This window comes from Podarcis melisellensis, assembly GCF_964234715.1.
Source record: "Podarcis melisellensis genome assembly, chromosome: 12".
Taxonomy (NCBI): Eukaryota; Metazoa; Chordata; class Lepidosauria; order Squamata; family Lacertidae; genus Podarcis; species Podarcis melisellensis.
In genome coordinates this window covers 7100368-7126049 of record NC_138544.1, presented here as the reverse complement: position 1 = coordinate 7126049, position 25682 = coordinate 7100368, and the positions used below count along the sequence as shown (strand labels likewise).

Sequence of the window (25682 nt, the reverse complement as noted above, 5' to 3'; positions counted from 1 at the left end):
ATTGCAATCATATGGCTGTCTCAGTATACCATGGGGTCAACACATGTGGCAAGTCATTTTCTTGTTTTTTACTGTAGAACAGTTTTATGTATTTTTCAGTTATACAGTGGTACCTTGGGTTAAGTACTTAATTCATTCCGGACGTCCGTTCTTAACCTGAAACTGTTCTTAACTTGAAGCACCACTTTAGCTAATGTGGCCTCCCGCTGCCGCCGCACTGTGCCGCCAGAGCACAATTTCTGTTCTCATCCTGAAGCAAAGATCTTAACCGGAGGTACTCTTTCTGAGTTAGAGGAGTCTGTAACCTGAAGCGTATGTAACCCGAGGTACCACTGCAAAAGTACTCCTATACCATCCTCTCATAACCTATCAGAGTGGTTTGGGAATGATTTGATTGTAGGTGGGATTCGAGTCACTCGTTTACCATGGATGGACCATTCCTGGTAAGGTTTGGATTATTGGTGGCAATTCCCCCCCTTCAGGGATGGGGGACTGTTTGGGATGGTGTGCCCCCCCCCCAGAGACTTACTGAAACATTGAAATCCCTGTATGCTTTGGGAGAGCTTTTGACTGGCGTGCTTGGTGCTCCTGTCAATACCCCAGTCTTGCTGTGGAATGCTGAGGTGGAGAAAGCAAGTGAAATGGTTTCTCCTGAGCTCCCAACCCCAGCACCATAGTATTCAGAAAGCCACCTGGTTTGTGGGAAGCACCAAGTGATGAAGCAGGCTAGACGACAGCTGGAGGGCAGGTGGTGCAAATTTGGCAGCAGATGTAGCCAGATGCAGGTAAGACTCCATAATTGTGCCTACCATGTGCCTACCAAGCTTACTTTTCTGTCATAACTGCATCGGCAAGGAACTATTCAGCTGCCTGTGGTTTTTTTAAGAAATAAAAATATGTGGTGTTTTTTAAATGGATAGTGTAATTTGTACACCTGAAGGAGCGTCTCCACCCCCATCGTTCTGCCCGGACGCTGAGGTCCAGCGCTGAGGGCCTTCTGGTGGTTCCCTCATTGCAAGAAGCAAAGCTACAGGGAACCAGGCAGAGGGCCTTCTCGGTAGTGGCGCCCACCCTGTGGAACGCCCTCCCATCAGATGTCAAAGCAATAAACAACTACCTGACATTCAGAAGACATCTTAAGTATAACTTAAGGGAAGTTATTAATGTGTGACATTTTAGTGTATTTTTGGTCTCTGTGGAAGCTGCTCAGAGTGGCTGGGGAAACCCAGCCAGATGGGTGGGGTACAAATAAATTATTATTATTCTTCTTCTTATTATTATTATTAGTTTGGACCCATCATGCTGGAAGCTGGGTGAAGTCACGGCAAAATCACGTTTTGGTCCACCGTCTTGTTTCAAAATAGTGGTCAGAGTCCGAACATCAGCGAAGAGCATAGCCCCCACTTTGGGAGCCCTCAAGATGGATTTGGCAATGATATCTTGAGAGCCGTCCAAACATATAGAAGAACAAACAAACAAATGGACAGACAGACAGGCATGCCACTTTCTAAAATATATGTTATTCTATATGGCAATTTTTATTTTTATTTCTGGAAAACATATATTGTATACTGCCCTGTCATAGCAATTTTTTTGTTTATTTATTTATTCACTGCATTTTATCTTTGTGAAAGAACATGTACTGTGGTTAATTTTGTTTTGAAAACCATTTCCCCCCTATAATGAATGCTCATGAATAAAGGCACTGGCTTAAATAGACAGTTGGGCCAGCTTCCCATTGAAATAGTAAATTTCCTCACAGTCAGACTCCTCTTTTGAACTATGGTTGAAGGAAATGAATTGCACTTTTGTTGGACTTTTCGTCTCAGGGGAGATTTGAAGGAGGACATTATTAGAAGTTGGATATTTTGTATGCACCACATTCTTTGTCGCTCGTGTATCACCATATCTCTTTCTTGTGATACTATCTTATTAATGTTGTATTGAAATGTCAACATTTATTGGCTTGGGCTGCACTTTTTGGTTTTTGTAGCAGGAGTATTTTTATTTTTTGTTATTTTGTTATCTGGTCTCACAACCAGCGGATTGTCACCTTGGTGGCAGTGTGGAAGAGGGCCTTCTTGGTGACAGTGCCCACTCTCTAGTATGCATTCCCTCATGAGAAGGAGATAGTTACAACCTTTAAAAATGTATATGTTTTCCCAAGCTTTCCTGAACCCTGACTCTTAATTTTAGTTCTGTTTTGTGATATGTTCAGTTTATATGTGATTTATAAGTTTGTTCTGTTTCTACTTAGTTTACAGGAAATGTTTTTAAATGTTATTGTTCTTTTTTCTATCACAGTTTTCTTGTTGTAAACCACTTAAGAGGGTTTTTTTTAAAAAAATACCCTATTTTTTGCTCCAAAAGACTCACTTTTTCCCTCCTAAAAAGTAAGGGGAAATGTGTGTGCGCCTTATGGAGCGAATGCAGGCTGTGCAGCTATCCCAGAAACCAGAACAGCAAGAGGGATTGCTGCTTTCACTGCGAGGCGATCCCTCTTGCTGTTCTGGCTTCTGAGATTCAGAATATTATTTTTTTCTTGTTTTCCTCCTCCAAAAACTAGGTGCGTCTTGTGGTCTGGTGCGGCTTATAGAGCGAAAAATACGGTAACTAAACTAAGCGGCTTAAAAATTAAATAAATAAATATGGTATTGCCTTGCTGGTATGTTGTGCCTTCCATTAATGGCCACCCTTTTTCCTCATTCTAGTTTCAGGGCTTGTCCAAACTTCCACTTTCCCCCCAGAAAAACTTGTTTCATCACTGAATCAGGGTACAAACGCCAGTTGCTTTTTCTGTGCATAGATGTTTGTTCTGCTTCAGCTGTAAACGGCAGATTTCCCCAGGAAAGCAGTCAGGAGGACAAACAAAAAATGGCTCAGACCTGTGTTTTTTTGGCGCAGGACAAGTGTGGACGCGCCCTCAGTTGTGTAACATTTACCGTTTATCTGATAGTTGCTTTTCACGGCTGCTTTCTGCTCCATTTTCCCAGCACAAGAACACAGTTTATACAGCTCAAATTGACTTTAACACTGGCATATGGAGCCGGCTCACAGAACAACAAAGTGCTGAATATACTGGCAAAATGCAAGGTTGTGCCATTACTGCACTTGGGAATGATTAAAATGTTGCGTCCGTTACTTTGGTCCTGTAGAAATCAGAATGCTTGAAAAATGATTGCTGTATGGATGTTCTCAGTCACAGGAAAGGTCATCAGAGGATCAGCTGGCAGGAGTTTGCCAATCTTAAATATTATCGTATGTCAATTTCAAAAATTACATTTAGCATCCCAAAGAGGAAGTTCCCACCCTAGCAGTTTCTGTATATATATGAACTTATTCATTTCTGACTTTGGGTGTGCCAAGAATCTAGGCTATTATAGTGTGATTGTACAATACCATGCATTAACATATATTTTTGCTAGGTTCTCTATCGTATTGAGAATGCAAGCGCAGATCTGCATTTGTTCAGTGCTGAATAGGATATGGATTATTAAATGAATCTTTTGTAAGATCCCAGGCTTTCTGAATTTTTCTTGCTATAATTTTGTTAGTTTACTTCAGTAATGTATCCTTTTTTGGGTTTTGCTGAAAATGCAACATCCAAGCAAAATGTATTCACCATAGTAAAGACTCTATTGATGAATACTCAGTGTTGAATAAATGAATAATGGACTGCTTGAAGGAAATCCTTGGATTATAGGTTCATGGGATATAGAGAAAGTCCTGATCAAACAAGCCTATAAAGCCAGGAATTGCAGTATTTTGGGGTATACTTTATTCACAGAACATTTCATGTTACATTTGAAGGAATATATATACTTATAAATAATCCACAGGGATAACCCTAAGATAACCTTTTAAAAAGGACTCTAAAAAACAGTATTACTGTAACATAGTTCATTTCAAGCAATTTTTGAACAACAAAAATGACTGTTACAATGTTTGAGTTCAAATGTTCAGGAGTGGAATTGACTGTAATGGTATAGTGTGTGTGTGTGTGTGTGTGTGTGTGTGTGTGTGTCGGGGATCGAAGTTTGTGGTAAAGTTGGAACCCCAGTGCCAAAGCACAACATATAATTGGGCTTAATTTTTTCCATATGTATCAACAAAAACAGCCCTTTCTGCCATGAGAGATGAAAGCTTCCCTTTTTGTCATATTTTTATGTTGTATATAATTCCAAGCTCTTTACAGTTTTGCAGGCTTCCTACCAAAACATGCCAGAATGCAGGGGAGATGAGCTGTCATTCTTGACCAGAGCTTGTATTTCTAATAGAAGAACTCTGTATTGCAGATGAGTGCAAAGAGGGCCAATTCCTCTTTGTTACTGCAAAACATCCAGTTTGAAATGAAACAATCCCTCTGTTCATTGTTTCAGCCAATTAACTAAGCATTACCTTACAGAAGCCGTCACAATTCAGGCAATATATAGACTGCTTTTTAGTCCATCGGATTCTTAAAGTGGGCTACAGTTACAAAATTAATAATATAAATAAAATCATAAAACCTGCAGGAGGGCAGGATGAAACCAAGAGCTGGCAATGAAACAAATAATAAAACAGAACTAACCATAGCAAGCCTGCTTGGCATGGAAGGCCAGCTGGCCATTGCAAAGAAGCAGACTCCTGAATCTGCCTCATAGTTGCAGGAAGCAGGCCAAAGCTTAGGGGCTGCCCCAAGTATTGTGCTTTTTTCCACCCCCACTGCCAATTCCGCAGGCTATTTAAATAGATTTGAGAAAGGCCAAGGTATTTAAAGACTTGTTCAATCAACTGATTATCCATATACCATCTATGGGCCTTATAGTTTCCTGAAAACACAATGACTTTAGTTGTCTTGTAATTCACAGCCAGCTGTTCTCTTTGGCAATATCCTGAGAATGCCCTCATCAATCATTTTAGGCCCACTTTTGTTTGAGATAGAAGTACCGCATCATATGCGTATAGTAATATAGAGGTGGCTGTTGTGGCCAGTTTAGGGGCATGATACTCTGGGGATGTTAAACTCTGGACAATATCATTTATATATGAATTAAACAGTGTGGGAGCTAGGATACAACCTTGCTTAGCTCCCTTTGTGGTGGTACGGATCCTGTGAGCTGCCCATTTGTAGAGCAACACACTTTCAGCAGAGTGTTTTATACAGAAATTTAATCAAGAACAATAATCTTTTATCTATACTTGAAGAGTTCAACTTATCCCACAGTCTTACTTGAGAGATTGAATCGAATGCAGCTTTCAGATTATTGATGTAAACCTCTGGGATGTATTTTGCGTAGTTAAGTTTTTACCTCTATCTTCAGTACATTGTGTTTCATTGTATTGCTATGGCTAGTGACTGATGCAAATAAAGGTTCTTCTGATTCTAGATTTGAGAAAGCTTAAAATGCACTTATGTATGCTAGTTAATGCAGAAACAGGGTGAAAACATATCAGCACATACCTACTGGGCTAAAGGACATCTCATGTGTTGTAGAGAGCTGATTGTGGCTGCAGCTTTCCGTTACTACATCTCTAGCTCCTTCCCAGATGAGTGGTTGCACCAACTGGCAGGCCTGTGCTGCCTTTCAGTGACAGCTCCCCAAGGGAGTGACCTCTGTGTGATGAATGGCCATCTCTACCCACAGAAGAGTGTGCATGCATGTTCAAATATTTTTGAGCATGATCTGAAACGTGTGTCTTTTCGAGATAAATAAAGGCAATATATGGCCATGAACTGCAAGGCAAATTAGATTATAATCAGATTGTATGCTGCGTAAGTGTGTTTTTTAAAATAAAAACCAATCTCTTTCAGATTCATGATAATATTACTTAAGACTATCTATGGGCCCAATTCATAAGATATTTAGAATGGTATACACGTGGTTACATTTGCCTTAGTTGTGTATGCATATCTCTCCAATTTATTGTGTTTTTTTTGTTTCTAAGAAAAGAACACTCACAAACATACATATTGACTTGATTACCAAGGTCTTAAAGTGACCGACATGTTGTTCAAGATGAATAACAAACAGCAGATGTTTGCCAAGTTCTCAATAGCAGTCAAAAAAACTCATGCTTAGTAACACTTGTTAGAGAGCTTGTATGTTAGGTAGAATAAGCAATAGCAACATGGGTAAAATTAAGAAAAAATAGTATGCTTGTGTATATTTGTGATTGTATGTATGAATATATGCGTTAATATAATGTATATAATGTAATATACATACGCATACAAGTGTGTGTAATGCTTTGTATAGCAAAAGATTAGCTCTAGGAAATTATGTGACATAAAAAAGCGATGGTTCTCCCTTCAGGATAGTGCCCACCTTGAGGTGGGAGAAATTCCAGAAATTCCCAACTCACTGTTCCTCTCCGGCTGTGACCGCTATAAAATAGCCTTATGCCTGGTTTCAACGGATGGTGTTTGGATTTTGTTGTTACGCAGCTTGAACCTTACTTCGGTTGGCTGCCAAATGGAGCTGGAAAGGAATGTTACCTCACTCCCAGATTGCTAGGACAGGGTTGGGGATCTTAGCCTTCCTCATAACTAGCTTTTGAGGAGTTGGCCATTGTTGGGCACAGATTCGTGGGGGTTGTGCAACCATCAGTTCATGGCAAAGACTGGTTGTCAGCCGTTGTGCCCAGGTTGCAGGGCTACAGGAACTATTCTCATAGCCAAGGTCATTTTTCTGGGAGTTACCCAGAGGTCAGTCTGGGCAATACATGCCGCATTGTCCTTGTACATTTATTTAAAGCATTTTTATTCCATCTTCAGCTCAAAAGGCTGTCAGGAACAACAATGGATAACAGTTGTGTCTCTCCTTTTCTTCAATCTCCTACCCGGTTCCCTTCATTGTAAGCACAAAAATGCCCCCTACACACTCGCACACAGACAAAGCACTATTTATCTTACCCAGAACTTATATAAAAAAGTTATTTATGGTTGCTAAGCAGATGGGGTGGGGTGCTTCAATAAGGCACAGGTATGAATGAAGCGTGTAGTACTTGGAAGTCTCTCTCTCTCTCTCTCTCTGTGTGTGTGTGTGTGTGTGTCAAAAATATTCCCAGAGCCTGCTTGTAGGCTTGAAGAAGCACACAAAGTGACCATGCTCTTTCTAGGAATTGGACTTTACGGAATATTTATCTTATTTTTTAAGCTGTTTTAATTGATGTATTACGTTTTTGTGTGGTTTCTTCCTAAGTTTGTAAATGAAGAAAAATATGAACATGATACCAGATATGGTCTCAGATTGTACAGTGGTGCAACACAAAGTATTTTCAGGAATTCGTGCTTCTGTTTTTTTGTGTGTTTTTTCCTCATAAGCTTTGAAAATGGCAGTGTTTCAAGCTGGTGAATGCTGTTGAGGGTAATGGTGCTATGATAATTATGCTATCCGCCATCTGTCTGCCTTTCTCCCTGAACTGAGACAGGGTAGTTGTGCTCTCTTCAAAGGCTCTGCTTGAGGCCTGTCAGTTGGCAAGACAGAAATGGGTGCAGAGCAATAGACTACACCCCACTCTGAAGGCTCTCGATATACATTTCCTTCATCAGTTATATACTTAGCCCATTTCATCATTGACCATGTAATAACAAGACTAGGCCGGTGCTTGGTGTTCTCGTTGACAGAATAGTCAAATCTTTCCCCTTTGTGGTACAGTGTCAAAAATAGTTCTTGAGGCATCTTAACCAGATGCTAAAAAGCAGGATTTATTCCACAAGGGCACACTGGTTATCCTTTGGCAGGATTTATAAAATTTATTTTTTAGTTCATGACATTTTGCAAAGAACAATAAGAATTTTCCCTGGTATGAAACTTTTCAAGACATGCAATTTATGGAGTATCAATGACCTCACTTGTGACGTGAGATTTCTACATTGCGGGAGGTTGGACTTGATAACCTTTGGAATCACCTTCCAACTCCACAATTCTATGAATCTATGATTCTATGACATTGTGGTGCAGAGAGCTGACACATATCTTTTTTGCCCATACTGGTTTCAATATAATTATCAAAAGGTTGCATGAATTTTTCACATCTCTGTCATATTCACAGTGTACTTCCATAATTCCATTTGCAAACTTTTGTGGAAGGCAACATTGACTTCTTCTTTTTTTGGAAATGAAAGACGCCATAGAGATTAGAGTTACCACATTTTCAGGTTTTATCTGTCAAGCACGAGTCTTAAGGGTGATTTTTTAAAATGGAGCGCCTCCTGTGTTTTAAGGATGATTGTTGAAATGCATACTTTGTCAAAAGTATATATTATTTTCCAGTATTGTTCACCAGTAGCCCTACCACAGCTTCCCCCTTGGGAGTGGACCTACAGAGAACTAGATAACCCTTGGGGTTCCTTCGAACTCTACAATTCTGTGATTCTATGAGGAGGAAAAAGGCTTGTTTGCACCATCCTGGGCCCTGCCTGGTCTGCTCTCCCATTGAAAAAACACATAAATAGGCCGTATAGTAACAATTGCAAAGTTATTTACTAGAAACTTCATGACATAATATATTAAAATATTAAAAAGTAGCTTTTCAGTTGATCTAATTCTAATTAGAAAAGAATGTACTACGGCACTGACAAAATAGGATTTGTATTTTGCACATACTGGACTTGGTGATCAACTGAAAAGCTGCTTTTTAATATATTCTGTCACAAAGTTGATTTCAACATTATGAGAAGCTGTATCTAATTTTTGAGAAGTAGTTTCTAGTAAATAACTTGGCAGTTGTTACTATACGGCCTATTACGTTTATGTGTTTTTTCAATTGGACTTGCGTAATATAGGTGTCAGGGAACTGCCATCGGAACGAGAGGAGGCGGCGAGGCTCCACGACGATGCTGGAGAGGGGACAAGTAGGGAGAGAGGCAGGTCTCCTGTTGGGGAAGAAAATCAGCGTAACACCAGGGGTGGAGGGGGGCCAATGGGGGAAGCAGAGAGCAGGCTCAGAGACTCTTCACTGGACACCAGCGGGGAGAGCACAGGTCCTCCGCTACCCACGCCCTCCCTGTGCAGAAGACTTCCGCGCAGGGAGAGTAGGAGGAGACTGGGCGTCAAACAGCTTTTATGTTGGAAAAGGTTTAAGAAACGCCCACTGTCGGATTCTGCCAGCGACTGAACAGCTACGAAGTGAGGGGCTGTCCAGCCAGAAAAGGTTTAACCAGGCCACCTAGCCAGGAGTGGCGGCAACTTACGCACGAGCAACCCCATATAACCATTACAATAGGCATTCTGGTGGTTTTGGCCTTCTCTCCCAGCCAGCAAAGGTGTATGTGTGAGTTTGCGTGTCCTGTATGATGCCTGCCTGCAGGTAAGATAGTGTGCTGGTTGCAGTGTGGAGCTTTGTTTGATTGCTGGCTGGGTAGATATAGTTGGCGTGTGAGTGTGGCCTTACTAGAAGAGGTCCTGCCACAGATATTGGGGACATCCCGGAAGGGAAATGCACTAAAGATGACCACCTTTTCGGGGAGCCACAGTGCCTTGGGTGACCCAGTGTGAGAGCCTGGTTGAGGTGAAGTTTGGTTTGGCGGGGTTCTCTCTGAGTGAGAGACTGGGAGAGGACAATAGTTATGGACTTACCATATTCCTCCTGAGAATGTGGAGTGTGCCAACCAAACACTGGTTAGGAGACATAATCATGCCTATCATGTGGCAGTGTGGACTGTAAGAAAGGCTAATTTTGCCGCTTGCATCCTCTAATACATGGGTAGGCAAACTAAGGCCCGGGGCCCGGATCTGGCCCAATCGCCTTCTAAATCTGGCCCACAGACGGTCCGGGAATCAGTGTGTTTTTACATGAGGAGAATGTGTCCTTTTATGTAAACTGCATCTCTGGGTTATTTGTGGGGCATAGGAATTCATTCATTTTGCCCCCCCCCCAAATATAGTCCGCCCCCCCACAAGGTCTGAGGGACAGTGGACTGCCCCCCTGCTGAAAAAGTTTGCTGACCCCTGCTCTAATAGATGGTCTGCAGGTTACTGATTCCCACTGTGTGGGAGGAACCTCTAGAGCAGTGTTTCCCAACCTTGTGCCTCCAGCTGTTTTTGAACTACAATTCCCATCATCCCTGACCACTGGTCTTGCTAGCTAGGGATGATGGGAGTTGTAGGCCAAAAACATCTGGAGGCCCAAGGTTGGGGAACACTGCTCTAGAGCAGCCTTTCTCAACCTGAGTCCCCAGATGTTGTTGAACTACAACTCCCATCACCCCTAGCTAGCAAGGCCAGAGCTCATGGATGATGGGAGTTGTAGTCCAACAAACATCTGGGGACCCACAGGTTGAGAACTGCTGCTCTAGAGTGATTGAAAATCCAGTGTGACCAAGTGACTACACACTTTGAGGATAAAGCCACTCGACTTCTGAGTGATCTTGATTCTGCATTTGCTGCAGCTCCATCTGAAGCACCCAGTGCCACTGTCGAGGACATGTTACGGGATCAGTTTCAGCTAAGCTGATGTGGACATGGCACTGGTAGCAATATGTTTGATCACATGACCTCTTGACCACTGTCCCTCCTGGTTTATGAAGTCTTGCCAAAGGGGGTTGATTGGTTGGGTCCAAGCTTCATTGTGTGAGGGGATGGTCTCTGCTGCCTTGAAAGATGCATTGGTGCGGCTCCTCCTAAAGAAACTGACTCTGGGCCCCTTAGACTGCCACAACCATCAACCCTATGATTTATAAAATGTTTGCCATTCATTTGTGATCACTCTCACCCTTTTACAATCAAGCAGCGTATCAGTTTGCAAGTGGGAGGGCTTGGAACCCTTCAAAAAGTGATTTTTTTGGAGGATTTAATCAAACCACAAGAGATTACGAAGTAGAAGGGAAACTGGACTAAATGTTTTTCTTGATCCGCTTGTCCTTGCAGAAATCTGCTGATGTAATAGTAACAAAAATAAATTATATGCCCTCTTCTTTAGTTAAGCCCCTGTACACTACTATGGGTGGTATTCAACTAAGGTTTACTCCTAGTAGACCCATTAAAATTAATAAACATGACAAAGACTGGGTCATTCATTTCAGTAGGTCTCTTCTGTGTCAAACATGGCTGAATACCACCCATCATGTTTAAATATTGGATGCTTGCAAAGGCATGCATTCTTCTGAAATTTGATGAAACTGCACAGATGCTTAAGATGAAACACAAAATTACATTTCATTCCTTACAATAGTATAAGGAAGAAAAATGTAAATACCATTTAAACTTCAGAGGACTGCTATCTGAAGTTCATTAGGTCAGTTTGACTTCCATATTCTACTCGGGACTTTTTGTTGCTAATAGAAACATAACAATAGAAATATGCATGATCATCAAGCTGAACAGAATATGATACAATACTCTGCCTAATGCATTAAAAGGATGAAACCAGTGCTTTTTTTCTAAAAATAATAATGTTTAGGGGTACGTACTCTCATTTTGACTCCAGAAAAATCACCATTTTGTAGTTCAAATCGGGGGAAATAAATACAGTAAATGGACAAAAGTACATAGGTTCGCAAAATGTTCTGTGTCCCCCCAGAAAAAAACCACTGGATGAAACTATACATCCTTGAAGTATTAGTTAAAAATAAAGCCTTTATAAATGGCAGATAAGATAGACACAAATCTTGAATCCATTGGGTTTGGTGGTCCAACTGTTAGGTTGCTCAAAAATGTCACACCGAGTGTGTTTCAGTGAAGTGCACCCTTAAACTATCAGGTCAGGATCTAAGGAGCTTTCTAACCTCATCAAACTTCTAAAAAATAAGATATTCTAATTATAAGCTAGTTCAAGGCAGGTATGTCAGTTTATTGTTTGCAGGAATATGCAAATCACATGGGGGTAATGAGCCACATGTTTAAATAGGCAGACATTCAGGAAGTCTGATCAAATGGTATTAATCACAGGGAAAGGGAAAGAGCAAAATAACAATAACATTCCCTGTCATTCCACTCTGACTGATGAGCCTGTGTTTCTTCCTAATATATCCTCTCTTTCTACAAATGTTCTGCTAGCCACAAAGGCACATGAAAGTGAAAGACATGCCAGATTATAGAAGAGACAGAACATACCAGGGCGTCAGCCCTAAGACAATATAGTGTGTAAACCACGGCATCAATAACATCTGTGTTCAACTTCTAAAATTGCAGCTCAGTAGAACATTTTGTACCGTGTTCACAAGCACCATTGACTCCTTGTTTTACGTTTGAGTGACAAATTAACCTGCCAGACAATGGAAGTCTTTCAACAGACTATGTCTTATTCCAAAACATCACAGCTTTTTAAGGGACGTACTTTTTTCTTGATTTCATAGCCACAGTGCTGGTAGAGCTTTCCCCACCTCTTCCTCCATACAGACGAACTGGTGAACTCTACAAAACCTGGATGTTTGGACTGGATTTTAGGAATCTTCTTTTTGTAGATGCATTTGTGTGCTGTTGTGGCTGCCGTCTCAACCTGAGACAGGCTCTTGGACTCCCCTCCTTATGGGACATGCTGAATGCATAGCACAGTTCAGAGTCCAAAGACTGATGCAGTGTTGAATAGAATCTTCTCAGCTGTCCTCACTGTCTCTGCTTTGTTCTACAGTCAGTGTCATTAATGTATTAACACAGTGATTTTTTAAAAGTCTAGTTCTCTATATGGCTTATCAGACAGGATGCAAACTTGTAGAAACAGACTGTAGCCGAGACAAAAGCAAGTCATTCTTTTTTAAAAAAAAAAAATCAAGATCCTTTCCCCCTGTGTAATTAGCATACAAAAAAACACCAAAGCAAATCATAACCAGGTTTTAAAAAATGATTTCCCACATTAGACCATATTAAAGATGATCTCATATCCTATAGTTTATTGGATCAGTTTAAACACCTTTGATCAGCACTCAGCCACAAACAGGGATTTTAGTGTCAGAAGCAACATTGGTGTGATGGTTTTGTGAAATATCCTTCACAAAGGCCATTGGTGTTTGCCCAGTAGTTCCTGCCACAACAAGTCAATTACCTGTGGTTGAGCTAATTTCAGAATACATTTAGTCTCTCATCCCACAGAGTTTAAAAAAATAAAAATATTCTACACGATAGGGCTGGAACAGCAGGGCGACCCTATCAGCCCTGATGCTTAAGATTGGGAAGATAAAGAATCATGCAGAAAGAAAGTGGGCATAGTATAATCTCTTCTGCAGGAATATAAATAATGGACAGAGACAGCACAGGTGATAATCAGGTACGCCCCCAATCCAAAATGAAATTATTATTCTAAAATTCCACTAACAGCTCTTTACTGCTAGTTCTCATTTTCTGTCATGAAAACTCTTTATTTTTCTGTTTCTCAATCTACAGATCTCTCTGCAGTCCATCCCTGTTACCCACCTCTGTATCTGATAGCATTCTCTCTGTATCACCATAGATCTCTCCACAAGTGCATATCTTTCTTTCCTTCTCTTGTTTCTGCCTCCAGTCTTCCATCATTTCTGATTCTGCCTCCCCCTTACCTGTACTCTTCATTTCTGAGTTCACTAATACTAGCACACAAGACTCTCACTCTTCCAGCAGTTCACTCACTCAGGTAGACCAGGGTGCAACAAGAGTGAAGATAGCAATTGTTACCCAGCCACTTTGGGTATTCCAGCAAAAGTGGAAAGGGGCTGTAAAAAGTGGGAATTTGGGATTCTCTTAGGTGGATATAGGCCCGTGGGCTTTCTTCATAGAATCATAGAGTTGGGGCCACAAGGGTCATCTAGTCCAACCCCCTTTTCGCCCAACGTGGGCTTGAACCCACGGCCCTGAGATAAGAGTCTCATGCTCTACTGACTGAGCTATCCCAGCTCTAATGCCATCCCAGGGTTTGGTGTTCTATGAAACATTGTGGGTACCTCAACAGTTCAACCTACATGTTTCCATTGGAGCTGGAGAATCTTGTGGAGTTCTGACAGCTACGTTGCAAAGGATCCACTAACACAATCAAGCATATTTTTCTTTTAACCTTACCTTGTCTAAACATATCCAGAATACCATTCTTACAGTTTCTTTTATTTACTTCAAACACCAGTGTTCAAGAGCATATATCCTGAGGCAGGTCCTTCTCCCAACTCTCAACTTCTGGGAAGACCATTAGATCACATTTGAAAAACGTAGACAGCTGAAATTAGGTTACTTTATTAAAAATCATTTGCTATGTGGTAAGGCACTCCTGAGTTGCTCCTTACAGTGTGCCGCCTTGAGAAGGCAATTCTTTCCCTTTTTGCTTAGTTCATGTTTTCCACCTTTGGTTTTTGACAGATTCTTGACTTCTACACATTCTGTGACACTGAATTCCCTGCTCCCATTAAGTGTTGTGTGAAAAATTGTTTCCTTTGATCAGATTTGAATTTGCTACCTTGTAGATTTATTGAAAACCCCCACTGTTGCCAGTTGCATAACACAGGAATGCCTGTTCTCTGTATTTTGTCATATTTATGCCTTTTGCTATACACATTTTTAAGGGGGGGGAGGCAGAGTATGCTATAGGAGAAAAAGAACATTCTCTGTGTTTGAGAAAGATTTTAGGTACAGTTATATCTTGTGTTAGCCATTTGTATTTACATTTTTTTCCACTTGAAGGGGAAACCAGGAAGCGAAGAATCTGCAAATTTTTAAAGCACACAGAGTAAGATAATTGAAGCATTGAAGGGTTGGGTGATGGGCGAGGACCGATGTGGATGTTTATCCAAATATGCTTCACCAAGCTGAAAATGTTAATAGCACTCTGGGTTTCTATAGCACCTTTCATCTGAAGACCCAAAGCACTTTAAAGAAATTAATTTAATTAAGTTCTGTTGCACTCTCATGAGCTAAGTAATGTTTAAACAAGGATCACTTCAACCAGCATTGAAATGTAGCCACCCTTAGGGGAGAATGTGGTAACTATTCAGCAAGTGCATAGCAACCCAGCACAACAGTTTGAGGAGATAAAGCAAAGAAGAATCTGTATCCAATCGAAACTACAGGGGGGAAACTAGGTGTGTAGCCTAAATTACCATTCCAGGAATTTGCTCAGGACAATAAGGGCAGTGCTTCTTTCCAACTGCCATTGAACCTTCCCAATTAAATGGACAGAGTGAAGGACTTTGAATGCTACAAAAGATGTCCAACCCGCTGTGATGATCTTTAATGTATAACTTCTGTGCTCACTTATATTACTGGCAAAATTGAGGTATTACTGGGAAATTTCTGTGCGCCTTCTTGGAATTGAGACCAGATGACTTCTGCTGTATTATTTCAGTTTTAAAGAGGCTTCCTCACAACTTCATTTAGGGCAAACTCTTTACTGAAGATTCCGGCTCAAACAGCAAAGCCCTTCTGGGTATTTCTGAACTCCATGAAAATGAAAGCAGGTCTCTTCACAAATCTTTTCCATCCATGGTGGCAGTTTTCACTGGTCTTCACTTGATCACTGTACTTTGAGGGCTTTATGGAGATGTTTCTTAAAGGGAGATGGTTGCTCGGGAGACCGAGGCTTCTGCGGCTACGGTTATAAGACAATTCATCAACATAATTGATACGATGGCCCACCCCATTGTGAAATAACAATAGATTAAAACATGCAAGCGAAACCTAATTTCAACATGAAATATACACCAAATGGTTTGGCTACAAACATAAAATTTGGCTCTTGAAGCCCAAATAGAGAAGTCTAACACATTTCCAGAGTTGTTTGGATGTCCATCCCACTTCAAGCTTGCTTCTTGGTGTGAGTATTGGAATGTTCCCCCCCCCCCCAAAAAAACTGTGCATCCTATTTTCCTGCCATTTAAAAGTGGTGTTCAAAGGTTCTGGGGGCCCTGTCTAGATTTCTTGAGAGATTTGCTGCTCTAGGGTATATGAAATCCCATCTCACCCCTATCCTGCCTTTGATCTGCTGTCCTCTGGTTTGGGACAAGAGCTGGGGCTTCCAGCTGTGTTGTCTACCTTTGTTTTCTTTAGCAACATTTGCTGTGCTCAGTATGCTTGAATATGGCTGATGGAGCCTCAGTATGAGAAACGTTTGACAGCCCCTGGTCCAAGACGCCTTGTTTTTAAAAGTGTTCTGCAGTGTGAAACTACCAATGCATTATTTTGAAGACTAATAGCAGTATTTGAGGGCATTCTATACACTGGACAGATCATTTGGAAAGAGGACTTTTATGTCATTATGATTATTGCCATTAGTGAAATGTACTGAATGGAGTGAGCTCCCATTAATATTCTGTAAACATAGAAGATTGAATTGCTGTTTCCATCCAGCAGGAAAGTCCTGCCTACAGCATGCTCTAGTGATAAATTGAAATTCTGCATTTGTCAATTACTTTGTAGGAATTTCCTTCCTCGCAAATGCCCTTCTCTAATTTTTTCCACCATGGTAAGATTTATTATCTGGTAAGGCTGGACAAAAGTACATGCTCTTTTTCCTTTTCTTTTACTCCTTCCAATGCTGGTACCAACGTCAAGGCTCTGTAGAGCACTAGAACGACCAGCTAGAGCTGATTAACTCCTAGCTCAGCTCACACCGTGACACGTTTCCTAAGATTTCTCTTAGGAATGTACCTCTCTGGAAGTTGTTGTCATGGAGTGTAGTCTGGTATATTATCCCAGGGGTGGAGAATTGGATCTGGCTGCCAGGTCAGATCCTTATTTCATATATCCCCTGCAGGCCAAGTTTGACAGGTGGGCAGGGTTGCTCAGCTGTCAATCACCTGACATCACAGTGATGTCAAATGCCTCCTTTTTGCTCATGATGACAATCAGCTGATGGTCTGGGCTTAGGTACTTTGTGCTCAGAGCTATGAAAGCTTTTGGCAATCAGCTGATCGTCAGGACCTGCATACTGCTGTGCACAGAGCTTTGCGTACAAGCCCTTGGGCCTTGATGCATCTTTATCTGCCCCCAGCTTGATATGCTGGCTGTGGCTTGGCTAAAATGGTATCCCATGCCATTTTAGGAGGACAAAGAAGCCTACTTAGGCCCACAGGATGAAAATTTGCCGTCTCTGTGTTGGGACTGTTGGACTTCTTCGCCAACAGAGTGCACACAGCAATTGGGGCGTTGAAATAAAAGGCTGCCTGCAATAGCTTTGCTTATTTTTATTTTTGAATATATAATAATCTAACAGCTGCAAATCACCACTGCACACCAGCTCTATACAAAACATCTGATCAACTTAAATACAGTTTTCCAATAATCAATTACCCTATCACATCACTGCATTCAGTTCAGCAGGTAAACTCCCCCTCTAATTAGTTAAATTATCAAGAGACCACAGGTGTGTTGAATTGTCAAGAGCTCACAGGTGTGCTGCCATGCAGATCAAGGCTACACCTCTGAGTAGCACCATTGACCACCTCAATATTAAGAAAACCCAACAGGGACAAGAGAGCATATGGCTAGCCAAGATCCATTTGTTCATGTTTGTGCTTATATTTACTATTATCCGCCCGCCTTTCTTATTAAAGGAGCAAGAAGTCTGCCAGTAAATCCTAGACTTTTGCCACTGTGGTAGGTCTCTGGTGCATGTCTCATTTCTTTGCCAGTACACATCTTTGTGCATGCCACACAGTGAGATTGTGGCATTTTGACTTGTTCCCCCACACTGGTCTTGGTCTATCCGGCCATGTTTCCTGGTTCCTGTTGGGCCTTGGTTTGGAGCCAGGTGGTGCTTATAGTGACTTGTTTTGGCTTGCTATCCATAGCAAACCTCCACGATTTCTTAATTACCAGCGAGGTGAACCCTCCTACCTTACACTAAAAATACTGAAACAGAATATTCAGTATGAATCTTTCATGTCAAACACTTTGAGGATATGACTGCAGGCAGGCGGTTTTTGTCTTGCAGATTAATATTTCCAATGTGCAAGACTACTTCTTTTGGAGGTGGCTGTTAAAAAGAAAACCAAAGGGCTACAGAGTGTTGCCTTCTTGCATGGATTGTTGGCCCCTGCCGACCAATACAAATATTTATACAAGGTTTAATATTGCATATTTTGACCTTTAAAAAGAACACCATTACATCACAGGAGAAACATAGTCATTGACATTACATTGCAGTGCTTGGCTGGGAGGGAAGGAAGTCCCACTTTTTACTGATCAAAAGAACAGGGGGAGGGGGCTTTCTCGATGTGTGTCTCTTACGTGTTGTTATATGTATGGTGTCAATGGCTCAGGACCGCAATACTTCAAGGACCGCCTCTTTCCATATGAATCTACCCGGACCCTGAGATCATCTTCTGAGGCCCTTCTTCGTGTGCCTCCTCCTTGAGAGGTCCAGAGGGTGGCAACACGAGAACGGGGCCTTCTCTGCAGTGGCTCCCCATCTGTGGAATGCTCTCTCCAGGGAGGTTTGCCAGAAACCTTCATTATACACCTTTAGGCACCAGACAAAAGCGTTCCTTTTTAACCAGGCCTTTGGTTGATTTTATTAACATCCTATGCCCTTTTAAAATGTGGTGGGGTGTTTTTTTTGGGGGGGGGAGGTTGTTGTTGAGTTGTTGTTGTTGTTGTTGTTGTTGTTGTTGTTGTTGTTTTGATTATGTATTTTGTGGTTTCGTGGTTTGATTTTGTTCTGCAAACTGCCCTGATATCTCTGGGTGCGGGGTAGTATAGAAATACTACTACTACTACTACTACTACGAATAATAATAATAATAATAATAATAATCCTGCAGTCAGTAGGGTTGCTACCCGTCCCTAGAAAAATTGAACCATCCCCTTTTAGGACAAAAGTGTCCCCTGTCCAGTTGGGACTTCAAACAGGACACGCACCCCCCCCCCAAATATTCAAGCTCCTCCTCCTCAAAACTGCCTGGGCAGAGGGTGGGTACGGTGTCAGGAAGACAACTTTACATGTTCAGTAGCTGCGTAAAGAGAGAGTACGCCATCTGTGATTTTGTGATAACTCTTTCTTTACAGCAGCAGCCTTGGAAAGAAGCAAGCCAATATAGAGACAGGCAGCATTCCTGTTAAATAAGAACTCAGTTGACCAGAACTCCTCTCTGACCAGAATGAAACCCTTTCTTTCAGCCCTTATTACCACCGTCTTGACCAGGCAGCAGGGCACCGCGACTCAATCTAGGAATGTAAACTGGATATTAATGCCAATTAAGGACAGCTATCAAAAAAACCTAGAAAGGTTGCTGTCTCTTCCCTTTACACAGCACAGCAGTAGCAAGGGCACAACAGTAGTTCCCACTTCACCCCCCAGTTTTCCCTTTAAAGAACTAAAATAGGGTAGCAAGAGGACTTTTTGCATTATTTGCATTATGCTTAATGGTGGCATTCCTCTGTCCTGTCCCAGGCATTCACCAGTGAGAATATCCTGGGTGTTCTCTTGCGCAAATGTAACATCATGATTTTTAGCAGTGGTGGCTCATCCTCTTTCGGCCGAGAGCTACATATATGCATGTTCTACATAGTGGGGGACATGTTGTCAAAGTGAGTTTTGTGAAAGTGTGTATAGTGAGAACTGCAGTTTTCAAGGCGGCCTTCCAAGTTCCTTTCCCATCAGCTAGTCCATGCGATTTGAAAACATTTTCATCATTCATTCCAGTTTTAGTACTTTTTAAGGAGGGCAAATTCTGGAACAGTCTTGGAGTGCATCACAAAGACCTTTTGGCCTCAGGGAATCGGAGCAAGAAACCTGTGAGCATGACCGGTAATAAAACCCGAAACCAACCAACCAACATTTCATAAAAATTATACATTGCTTGATTGTAAACGAAAACTTTTTGTAAAGTGGTTTACAAAAGATAAAATAGTGAAAGTGAGAAATATTTACAACCCTACTTTAAAATTTAAAATACTAAAACAGATGAAAATTATGTCATCTTTCATGTAGGTAGGCTTGTCTAAATAGGAATATTTTTAGCCAGCACTGGAAACAGGACAGTGAAGGTGATCTCAAATAGGCAGGTTTCAAAGTGTTCTTACAAAGAATTGAGTTCTTACAAATGTGGAACGGGATTATGTGGCACCTGTAGTAGGGCCAGATATTTGTTTTAAAATGAAAAATGCTAGGGGCATCCTGGCACTACATGGCATCTAGCAGGGATCCACTGGAGCAGTTAGTAGAATAAAATTTAAAACAATATATTTGGGGGGTGGGACTTAAGTGGGCTAGTAACAGCCCATGGGCCCCAAGTTAGCCACCCCTGATTTACAGCTTTGCTGTAGTGGATGCAACAATTCTCAATAGCTCCCATCTATCCTTTGGATGTAACAAGATTTGTTTGTACTTAGAAAAAATTGGTACAAATCCAACAAAAAATTCAAATCTGTTTATTTTTCTTTCATTTCAGATAGTGTCTATTTTCAGTCCTGGAAACACAGAAATTCAGCACTGTTAAATTGCCCAAAGACTCTAGTGTTTTCAGTTCGTTTGAAATTGGAGAACACATAATTTAGCCCACTTTAGTAGCCTGAGTAAAGCAAGGTCATGGTAGCATAGAGACTTTATTATTTCGGGGAAAAACTGAAGTTTACGGCTGAAACAGATCAGAAACACTTGGACTGAAACTCACCTGCTTTCAATCTGCTTTAATAAACACTGCATTTACAGTACAAATATCTCCCAAAGAAATGCTCTTGCTTCATGTTACATGTAGGTGAAATACTGGATGCTTTTTGCCTTTTCACCTACTGTATTTGTGTACACAGAGAAGTTTTAGCCCAATAAAAATAAAATAAAGGAAATGAATCAATTATAGGATGAGGCCATTCTTAGTGTAAAATTAAGCTGCTGGAATATTTTGTCTTCGAAAGCCACCTAATTTTGGTTCTTGTGTTCATCAGGCTGTACTTCACTTTATCACTGTGGAAACACCCTAAAAATTCTTTGTCTTTATGAGTAGCTGGTGGAAATTCTTATTTTGTTACTGCTCTTACCTTAGATTCAACTAATGCGGCAATTATATATTTGTGCACAAAAATTCATGAGGGGGAGCAAGCGAGAAACATCTTGTAATCCCAGAATTTCTTCCACACATGTGGAATGAAATGTGTGACTAGCAATCCATTCAGAGTTGCATCTATTGAAATGGACAGAATAGTAACAGATTCAGACCCCTTTTCTGTTACAGTAAGCCCACAACTTAACACACATTTAACTTGGACACATGCAGCTTTGCATGCATGGCAATTAAAAAATAATAAAATAAAAAGGGAGCGGGAAGTGGACAGACATCTGGGGGTAAAGACTTTAGCAATCCCACCCACCCTTGAAACCCAGTGGGTTTTGACTATACACACTTTTGGCTTTAGGTGTGATCCCCGGGAACATAACCCCTGCGTAAGTTGCATGCTTACCATACTACAGCTTAGTCAGTTTTGGCGGTACGAAATCAAGAATGAATTCCTGAATTTGAGACCATAGATGCAATAAGCTGGACAACCTGAAATAGCAAGTATACCTATATTTTTCCTCATAGGCACATTATCCCATAAGCATACTTTGCCCTGGAAAGAGTAAGAAATTGCTCAAGACCCTCAAATAAGCCCTTCCTTCAGGGTATCCTGAAAATTGTTACCTAAGTCTTAAACTATTAGCTCTTTACAAACCTAGACCCTGGGCCATCCTCCTTTTTATACTCTAGCCTGTTTTCCCTTCTGCAATGGGATGCCTGCCAACAGCTTTGGCTGGTGGCCCAACTGCACCTCTATCAGGACACAGATAGCCTAACTTCTATTGTCAACGCTCTAGGTTAGATTACAGCAATGCGTTGTGCATGGGACTGCCTCTGAAGATGGTTTGGAAACTTCAGCTGGCCAGGTTCCCCACCTTGGTAAGATGGTTTGAGCATATTGCATTGATCCTGACCCAACTGCGCTGGCTTCCAATTAGTTTCTGGGCCCAATTCAAAGTGCCGGTTCTTAACTATAAAGCCTTAAATTGCTCAGGACCACAATACCTTAAGGACCACCTCTCCCCATAAAAACCAGCCCAGGCCATGCGATCATCCTTTGAGGCCCTTCTTCGTGTGCCTCCTCCATGAGAGGTCCAGAAGGTGGCAACACGAAAACGGGGCCTTTTCATTACATATCATTAGGCGCCAGGCAAAAACATTCCTCTTCTCTCAGGCCTTTGGCTAATTAAAAAATCTATGGCCTTTTAAACTATGTGCGTGTGGGGGGGTATTGTAATAATAATAATAATAATAATAATAATAATAATAATAATAATGATGATGATGATGATGATGATGATGATGTAATTACACATTGTAAAACCTGAGGAATTTATCAGGACTTTTATTCAAGGTACCCCATACAAAGCTTGGGACTTGAACCCAGTATTAGAAGATGTTGATGCGGGGTACCTCTGCAAGGAATAACACCCCTTCAACTTAGGAGTAATTTTGGAAAGGACCATGTGAGTGAAAAATTACTCTCATGGTGGTACAAGGGAAGCCTCATAGAAGAAAAGAGGCCTTGTGATGAGGTTTGGCTTATCCCACAAAGAAAGAACTTTGATATTTAGTTGTGATGAAAACAGCTAGCAAGCCAGAAGCCAAGGTTAATAAAAGTTTTGGAATTTCAGAGAATGGTTTAAGCCACAGTTGGAATTATTGTTATTGCTGCATTAAATCAGGATCCTCAAAATGCCCAGAGTTACTTTGACTGATTAACTGAAGTGGCCATGAATGAGAAAACTGTGGTGATTTGTCAGAGTGTGGTTTCAAACATACGGTTAGGTGTGGCTGTGGCCAGCACAGGCAGACATTGCTTTCGATGCTGTTGCAGATAGAGAACAGCATTTTTTATAAATATATCTGGTATTTTCAGAATCTGGCAGATCTGAGTTTGGTTTGGATATCTCTTATGTGTCTTGGCAGGCGTATATATTGCCGTGTCCACAGAGCAAACTCCATTAATGGCTGAAGTAACACCTACTGGTGAGGCCCATTCAATCAGCTACAGGCAGCTATTGACTCATGGCTTCAATTGACTCATATATCACTGAACTTTGTGACCACTTTCTGTTCCCAGCCTCAGTGCCAGCGCATGTCAGAATTTGAACACATGCTGACTTTTTAAATTAGCCTTTCGAACAAGGTGGAACACTTCTACTCTGACTTGCAAGCTGATGAGAGATTGCGCATTCTGTGTCAGGGATGATCAAAAGCTATTATTCATTTAATGTGCTAATTATATTATTATTTTTCTTTAAAAGTAGCTGCCTCCCTTAAGTTCTTCCTATGTGTGTATATTGCCTGTGGCAGTTACCGCAGCCAAATGGTTGGTTGCTGCTTCTCCAAACAAGCCTGATGTGAACCTCCACTAAGGACCATCTCTGATCCCCAGAAAGGGAGGATAGGCTCTGCAAACTGTGCACTAAATCCCCATACCTATTGGAGGCTGCTGATTTGATCAACAGAGGGAACTGTGGTTTGGGACACTGGCATAGCTGCTTATGATCTTCCTGTCCTTGTTATTTTAATCTTTTTCTGTTCATCTTTTCCTCGGCCACTTGTCTCCTTTACTTCTGCAGGCCTCTGTGAGTTGATATCTTACTTTAGCTTTAGAGGCCAGAAAGCAGACAGATATATACTATTCATACTGTGATTTAGAGTACTGGTCTTTCACTGGTGGGTTGGGACCCGCTAGTGATCTTAGGTGGATCGCAACAGGAGCATGGCCACCATGCAAATATATGGTAAGAAATTCAAGAAATGGATCCCCAATTGCATGTTTGAGTTGAAAGTGGGCCCTGGATCTGAAGAGGTTGAAGCTACCTGATTCAGAATGTCAAAAGCCTTGGGCATAGATTATGGGTGTTTTTAATTATATTTTGGATCGGTTTTATCATTTTGTAGGTCATAAGCCGCCTTGATATTCTTTATGAAAGTGCATGTTGTAATATTTAAATAAATCTTTTTATTATAGCCCTGTTACCGTAAGTTCTTATTATCCTGAAGGGCTCAGGCTGAGAAGCAGTTTGCAGAGCCTCAGACAAGTTCATAGGAGACAATGGGGCAGGCTTTGGGGCAGAAATCTAGGGCCCTATGAGCAGGAATAGGAGGGCCTTCTAAGACCAGTAAGCCCAGAATCTGAAATGACCTAAGTGTACCACTTTTAGCAGAGGGGATAGTTGTGCTCGGGGCTTCCTAATTCCTAGCTCAGTCTCTTACCCACTACGCTACTTATCCTCCAGTTGAAGCTGAAGAGTATTAAAACCGTCTGCTAATAGTTGACTCTCTCAACTTCCTTTCTAAAATGATATTTTAATATTATTATTGTTTTGCTTTATACAAGACAACAGAGTCTCTAATCGCAGTCACTCCTTGCTGAGAGGAACAACCTATAATACATGAGAACAGCAGCAGGAGGGAGCTCTGGGTCAAATGCTTTGGGGGCTGCTCCCTTTGCTAAGTTTTGATACTGTATTTTTCTTTGGGATTGGCCATCATCAAATCCGTCTCCATAATGTAGCTATGTACATTTCTTCCTGAAATGTCACCTGGAAAGATTCTAGTGGCGCTTTTGGTGTTCTGTGTGAACTTTGTTGTAAAAAGTCTCCTGCAGAGAATGTCTTGAAATGCCTTGTGTAAAACCAGAAGGTCCTCTGAGAACAGTTTGGAGAGCTCAGAAAAGCAGTTCCCAGGGAAAGAAACATTTGAAACAGCACAATGCTGTGTGCAGCCAATATGCGACATGGTTATTTATTGCTTGGTTTCAAGTCTAACTATGTCATCAACTTTTATACAAAGCTTTTTAAAAATATATATATGAAGTAATCAAAACTTTTCAAAAAATGTTTATTAGCTCATTGATAGTAAAAGTGTAAATATATATTTTATTCATCCAGTTATTCATTTATTTTAGGACTCTGGCTGGGTAGCTGCATTATTTATTGGGCTTTGATCAGAACTGAGTGAATCCAAAGTGTCTTTTTGCTGCTGTTCTTTGCAAGTTGGGGCTCCGGTGTGATAGGTTTATATTTGTTTTTGCTAGAAGGAAATTAAACTTACTGTGCATAAAATTAGGGCGGCATTAAATATCAGTGATTTTCATTTCCTGAAGTGAAAATTAGGGCTGTGTTGAATAAGCCCAGTTTTAGTTTTCTAGTTGAAAGCTGTGCTTTCAGGGGACCTGGGGAAAAAAATCTCAGAAATGTTCTACCACTGAGAATGTTTACCTTCATGTTGGTTCACAGCCATTGGGTCCAGATATTTTTCGGTTTTCCTTTGCTTAGAAGAGTGTTCCCCAATATGGCATGCAATGACATCTGAGAGGTTCTCTGCTCCTCTCCCACCCTCAAAAGACAAAATGCACTTTCAAGCCAACAATTTAAGTATTTTCCCTGCCTTTGCTTGCTGCTTCTGTCCCCACCACCATCAAGCCCCTCACTTAGTGCTGCTACTTGAGACAGGGTTGTTTTCTGTTCTGCCCTGTATTTGTGACATGCAGAACAGTTTCCGTTCAGCTACATTTCATCTTCCACCCAAATCCATGTTATTTGCTGTCTTCCGCGGCAAAATTACACACTGCAAATTGTGGGGGGGCGGGGGGACATAATTAATTACGTATCATTTATGGATTGAAAGCAACAAAACCAGCAAATACTGATCATCCTAGCTGGATTGATTTCTGTTCCAGACATGGGATGAATATTGGGAAAAACACCAGCAATTTCTGCCCCCATTTCTGTTTTCATTGGAATTGTCCGACATTAGCACTTGGCAGACGCTGAACCCCTGCTGTTAACCTGCTAGG

The 25682-nt window shown here is 41.2% G+C and overlaps 2 protein-coding genes across 5 annotated transcripts in view; one reads left to right on the top strand and one right to left on the bottom strand.

Annotated features, from left to right (window-relative positions):
* The window catches only part of BBS9 (Bardet-Biedl syndrome 9), a 237755-nt gene that overhangs the window by 196164 nt on the left and 15909 nt on the right, over positions 1 to 25682 (top strand). The window lies entirely within an intron of this gene.
* LOC309380941 (uncharacterized protein) overlaps positions 1 to 25682 on the bottom strand; it is a 51924-nt gene that overhangs the window by 15620 nt on the left and 10622 nt on the right. The window contains exons 5-7 of one of the 4 annotated variants that reach the window (XM_081931199.1): positions 25105 to 25222; positions 21276 to 21361; positions 19560 to 19611 (exon numbers count right to left, since the gene is read on the bottom strand). The exons of 1 other annotated variant lie outside the window; for it this stretch is intronic. In XM_081931199.1, the coding sequence (XP_081787325.1) occupies positions 21291 to 21361; positions 25105 to 25222 (189 nt within the window). In that variant the 3' untranslated portion in view covers positions 19560 to 19611; positions 21276 to 21290. Of the gene's footprint in view, positions 1 to 19559; positions 19612 to 21275; positions 21362 to 24768; positions 25223 to 25682 lie in introns of those variants that run through there. 2 more of the 4 variants (XR_014173186.1, XR_014173188.1) reach the window with 2 other exon arrangements.